At 50.2% G+C, this 6,000-nt stretch overlaps 1 protein-coding gene and 1 long non-coding RNA gene across 2 annotated transcripts; both read left to right on the forward strand.

Annotated features, from left to right (window-relative positions):
* Window positions 1–930: 930 nt before the first annotated feature.
* Window positions 931–2,545, forward strand: LOC132452120 (uncharacterized). The gene is made up of 4 exons (XR_009524241.1): window positions 931–1,098; window positions 1,304–1,347; window positions 1,415–1,729; window positions 2,201–2,545. It is a non-coding gene; the product is annotated as an uncharacterized LOC132452120 (long non-coding RNA).
* Window positions 2,546–3,732: 1,187 nt separating this feature from the next.
* On the forward strand, window positions 3,733–6,000 carry LOC132452924 (protein argonaute-2-like). Its single transcript, XM_060045758.1, has 3 exons — window positions 3,733–4,128; window positions 4,204–4,250; window positions 4,319–6,000. The coding sequence occupies exons 1-3, from the start codon at window positions 4,112–4,114 to the stop codon at window positions 5,998–6,000; spliced, it is 1,746 nt and encodes a 581-aa protein (XP_059901741.1). The 5' UTR covers window positions 3,733–4,111.

Raw genomic sequence — 6,000 nt, forward strand, 5'->3', positions numbered from 1 at the left:
TACACGTAGATCAAACGTGTGGGTGGACTTGTAGTGGTTATTCTGGTTTCACATTTTTACTGCGGTATCTTTCTACTGCCATGGCTTTTTACTAAGGATACATTTTTATTGTGGAAACATTTATTTTTTGCATGACAAAATCCTTGTTTTGATTTTTAGCATAAAATGCCTCGGGATGCATCTGAAAAGATGAGTCGGATGCATCTTTAAATCAACGTCATAAATAGCCATTGTCCGGGTTTCTTCCCTTGAGTGGCACTTTATACCCAAGGAAGGTAACCTGATCATTTTTTTTTTTTTATCTGGCTTGTATCCATAAATTTGAAAGATTACACAAACGGCCATTTGGGTGGATTCGACAGATTTCAAGCATTGAACTAAATCGTAAAGTATTTTTTCCAGGTCAGGACTGGGTATAAAATGTAGGGGGTGTAAAACTCCACAACACCGAAACCTATTGCGTGTTCCAATTGGTCCCTTGCCCTTATAAAGTGCAGGGGTGATGCCTACTTGCCTACCCATGATGCACATTTAAGTACTTCACTCTCTCACAGGAGGCCATCTAAAATTGGTGGCTTGTTAATGTGGTCAATACATTTCACAAGATTTTCGGTGTAATTAGTGTCTTAACCAGCCTCGATGTACATTTAAATCTTTGCAAAATGACACTGGAAAATGAAGTGGATAGACCACCAGTCACCTCTTCCAACCAATTAGGACAGCGATTATGATTGAGTTGCACCTTGTTTCAAACCGACCATTGGCTGAAGAATCTGATTGGCTTAAAGCACTTCGAAATAGCATTCAACAGTAAAGCTGGTATATATTATTATCTTAATGGAATTGCTGTGGGTAACAGCATTCATGGAACTCCAGTCAGCTCCCCCAACTAATTAGGAACAGTGATTATGATTGACTAGCACCTTGTGTTCAACCAATCAGTGACAGAGAAGAATGAGACTGGATGTACATAACATTTATTAAGAACCTTCCCCAGCTGAGGTGATATCATTCCGTATGTTTTGAGTGGAATTGTAGTGGTTGATCTGGTGTCACGGTTTTACCGCGGTATCTGTCCCCTGCCATGGCTCTCATAAGGTAACGTTTTTATTTTTTGCATGACAGAAATCCATGATTTAATTGGAGCATTAAAAATGACTTCCCTCACTCTCATGGACGTATACAAATCTTTTATTTGGAAGTTGTTTTTATAAACAAATCACTTGAACAGATTCTTTTTATGGACACCAGGGGACAGATTCTAACGGGATGGATGCATTAAAATGGCTTTTATTTCTCCTAGGGTACTGCGATTGTCTGTCCTACTTGTTGGCTGTCAAGTAATTGGTGAGTTTAAATCTTAAGAGGACATTATAAAGGCATTAAACCATATGCTAACACGTGTGTTTAACAGCTTCCAGGAATGGGTTGGCTGGGAAGCTTGGATATGCACAAGGGCTGGTCCAAACCCCCATATATCAGCCCTATGAAGAGCAGACTGGATCCGCTCCCCAGCAGAAACCATGGATGCCCAACCAAAAGCAAACCCTCATGACGGCACAGACACAAAAGAGCTCATTGCCCAACCAGCAGCAGCCTCATGGCTACCAGCACCAGCAGCAGCAGCCTCATGGCTACCAGCAGCAGCAGCAGCCTCGTAGCTACCAGCAGCAGCAGCCTCGTAGCTACCAGCAGCAGCAGCCTCGTAGCTACCAGCAGCAGCAGCCTCGTAGCTACCAGCAGCAGCAGCAGCAGCCTCATGGCTACCAGCAGCAGCAGCAGCCTCGTAGCTACCAGCAGCAGCAGCAGCCTCATGGCTACCAGCACCAGCAGCCTCGTAGCTACCAGCACCAGCAGCAGCCTCATGGCTACCAGCAGCAGCAGCCTCGTAGCCACCAGCAACAGCCGCAGCCTCGTGGCTACAACCACCACCAGCAGCAGCAGCCTGGTGGCTACCAGCACCACCAGCAGCAGCAGCCTGGTGGCTACCAGCACCACCAGCAGCAGCAGCCTGGTGGCTACCAGCACCACCAGCAGCAGCAGCCTGGTGGCTACCAGCACCACCAGCAGCAGCAGCCTGGTGGCTACCAGCACCACCAGCAGCAGCAGCCTGGTGGCTACCAGCACCAGCAGCAGCCTGGTGGCTACCAGCACCAGCAGCAGCATCAGCCTCCCGACTCCCCGAAGAAGCAGCCTCAAGGCAACTATCTCTTGGAGCAGCGTCTACACCCGCAGCTAGTTGAAAAGCATCCTAGCATTGTGCCCAAGCTTTGTACCGCGATTGAGAATATAGCTAGCTGGCTGAAAGGTCCCAGCTGTGTCCAAAAAAAAAAGCCACTACTCGGTGATGTGCTAGGGCAACATCAACTGCGCCTAGATCTGCAGAAAATTCTGCACACGTTCCCAAGTTGGCTCCATTCCCGAGCAGAAGCCACACATTCCCCCTGAGTATGAAGAACTGGAGAAACCTATGCAGCAGCAGCATCCATCTATGTAGCACCCTATGCAAATGCACCCTATGCAGATGCAGCAGCCATATATGCACTGACCACCTTTTAATTGGCCTTAGGGTGATTGCTGGAGGTTCCTCAGTGAAGCGGAGTTCAACCATTCATCTGCCTACAGAAATGTATAATAAAATACTTAATTTTATATTGCTTCTTTAATTGTCTTGTATTCATTTCACATCGAACACGTAACTTTCTAGCTGTTTGAGTTCACTGCTATAGACGTGTAGAAACGGTTATTAGGGGACCTAATGGAGCTCAAAGTATTGGTGCATCCTTTTATTTTATCCTTTTTGAGCAAATTAAATGGCCAGTTATTCTTGCGCTTCCAATGGAAACGTCACATTTTGGCCTGAGATCACGTAAAGGGACACTTGTCCACTAGTCTTATCTCGATAGTGGGGTAGGCATAGCAAAATGTTACAAAGCAACTGTTTTGTGATTATAAAGGCAACAAATTTTGCAGATGTGTTGGCTATATTGTGAACAAAACTTGATATTGGGCCTTCCCAAACTCTCACCCAGGTGGCCACGGCAGCCATCTTTCAAAATGGCCACCAGTGGTTTGTCCAACCTTCCTATCACGGTGGATTCATGCAATAAGGGACAGATCTAGATCCTAGTAACCTGGAACCAAAGAAAATACCCCTGTTTAAACTAAGAATATAAAAATAACCTAATGCAACTGATTTTATCATTCTGAATTACACGTAGATCAAACGTGTGGGTGGACTTGTAGTGGTTATTCTGGTTTCACGTTTTTACTGCGGTATCTGTCTACTGCCATGGCTTTTTAATAAGGATACAATTTTATTGTGGAAACATTTATTTTTTGCTTGACAAAATCCTTTTGATTTTTAGCATGAAATGCCTCGGGATGCATCTGAAAAGATGAGTCAGATGCATCTTTAAATCAACATGTCATAAATAGCCATTGTCCGGGTTTCTTCCCTTGAATGGCACTTTATACCCAAGGAAGGTAACCAGATTTTTTTTTTTTATCTGGCTTATATCCATAAATTTGAAAAATTACCCAAACGGCCATTTGGGTGGATTCTACAGATTTCAGGCATTTAACCAAATCGTAAAGTATTTTTTCCAGGTCAGGGCCGTGTATAAAATGTAGGGGGTGTAAAACTCCACACCGAAACCTATTGCGTGTTTCAATTGGTCCCTTGTCCTTATAAAGTGCAGGGGTGATGCCTACTTGCCTACCCATGATGCACATTCAAATACTTCACTCTCTCACAGGAGGCCATCTAAAATTGGTGGCTTTTTAATGTGGTCGATACATTTCACAAGATTTTTGGTGTAATTAGCGTCTTATCCAGGCTGGATGTAAATTTAAATCTTTGCAAAATGACACCGGAAAATGAAGTGTATTGACCTCCAGTCACCTCTTCCAACCAATTAGGACAGTGATTATGATTGAGTTGCACCTTGTTTTAAACCGACCATTGGCAGAAGAATCTGATTGGCTTAAAACACTTTGAAATAGCTTTCAACAGTAACGCTGGTATTGAGTAGCATCTTATTGGAATTGCTGTGCGTGCTTCAGGGTCACAGGTTTACAGCAGTATCTGTCCAAAGCCTTGGCTGCCAACATGGATTTCCTAATATGGTAATTTCTGTTTTAACTTTAGCTGTGAATAGCGTTCATTGTGGACACATTTAAAAAGCAGTCATTCTCTTCTAGGGTACTGCAATTGTCTCTCCTACTTGTTGAGGAATGCCAAGTAAATGGTGAGTTGAGTCTTAAACTATGACATTAGAAATGCATAACTGCATGTGGTAACGCATGTGCTAAACAGCTTTCAGGAATGGCTTGACTGAGAAGCTTGGATATCAACAAGGTCCTGTCCGAAGCCCCATATACCAGTCCTATGAAGAGCAGACCGGATCTGCTACCCAGCAGCCTAGCCGTGGGCAGCAAAAGCCATGGATGCCGAAGCAGCAGCCTCGTGGCCACCAGCAGCAGCCTCGTGGCCACCAGCAGCAGCCTCGTAGCTACAAGCAGCAGCAGCCTCGTGGCTACCAGCAGCAACAGCATCAGCGTCGTGGCTACAAGCAGCAGCAGCCTGGTGGCTACCAGCAGCAGCAGCCTGGTGGCTACCAGCAGCAGCAGCCTGGTGGCTACCAGCAGCAGCAGCCTGGTGGCTACCAGCAGCAGCAGCCTGGTGGCTACCAGCAGCAGCAGCCTGGTGGCTACCAGCAGCAGCAGCCTGGTGGCTACCAGCAGCAGCAGCCTGGTGGCTACCAGCAGCAGCCGCCTGGTGGCTACCAGCAGCAGCCGCCTGGTGGCTACCAGCAGCAGCCGCCTGGTGGCTACCAGCAGCAGCCGCCTGGTGGCTACCAGCAGCAGCCGCCTGGTGACAACCAGCAGCCTCGTGACAACCAGCAGCCTCGTGGCTACCAGCAGCAGGAGGAGCCTAGTGGCTTCCAGCAGCCTCGGGGATTCCAGCAGCATAGTGGCTACCACCAGCCTCGGGGATTCCAGCAGCATAGTGGCTACCACCAGCAGCAGCAGGAGGAGCCTAGTGGCTACCAGCAGCAGCAGGAGGAGCCTAGTGGCTACCACCAGCAGCAGCACCAGCAGCAGCAGGAGGAGCCTAGTGGCTACCACCAGCAGCACCAGCAGCAGCAGGAGGAGCCTAGTGGCTACCAGCAGCAGCAGGAGGAGGAGCCTAGTGGCTACCAGCAGCAGCAGGAGGAGGAGCCTAGTGGCTACCAGCAGCAGCAGCAGCAGGAGGACGACCTGGCCTTGGAGCAGCTTCTACAAGAACTACAACCGCAGGAAGCTCAACAGTATCGTAGCATTGGGCCTAAGCTATGTACCTTTATTGGGACTATAGCAAGGTGGCTGACGGGTCCTAGCTGTGTGACTCAGCATCTATCCGAGGAGCCCGAGGAACCAAAGGGTTCACAAAAGCAGCAGCAGCCCGCGCAGCAGCGGTCTCTGCAGCCGCCAGCGCAGCAGCAGCGGTCGCTGCAGCCGCAGCCCGCGCCGCAGCCCGCGCCGCAGCCCACGCCGCAGCCGTCTCCGCAGCAGCCGTCTCCGCAGCAGCCGTCTCCGCAGCAGCCGTCTCCGCAGCAGCCGTCTCCGCAGCAGCCGTCTCCGCAGCAGCCGTCTCCGCAGCAGCCGTCTCCGCAGCAGCCCGCGCCGCAGCCCGCGCCGCAGCCCGCGCCGCAGCCCGCGCCGCAGCCCGCGCCGCAGCCCGCGCCGCAGCCCGCGCCGCAGCAGCGGTCTCCGCAGCAGCCCGCGCCGCAGCAGCGGTCTCCGCAGCAGCCCGCGCCGCAGCAGCGGCCCGCGCAGCAGCGGCCCGCGCAGCAGCGGTCTCCGCAGCAGCGGTCTCCGCAGCAGCCTCGATGGCTTTTACTGCAGCCTTTCTTCAGTCAACTGCTGGCTCAGCGGCAGCCTGCACAGCAACCGCCCACACGGCAGCAGTCTCCACGGCAGCCAACACCTCAATGGCTGCTCCGGCAGTCCACTTAA

Source organism: Gadus macrocephalus, chromosome 23 (genome assembly GCF_031168955.1).
Source record: "Gadus macrocephalus chromosome 23, ASM3116895v1".
In the NCBI taxonomy this organism is placed as follows: domain Eukaryota; kingdom Metazoa; phylum Chordata; class Actinopteri; order Gadiformes; family Gadidae; genus Gadus; species Gadus macrocephalus.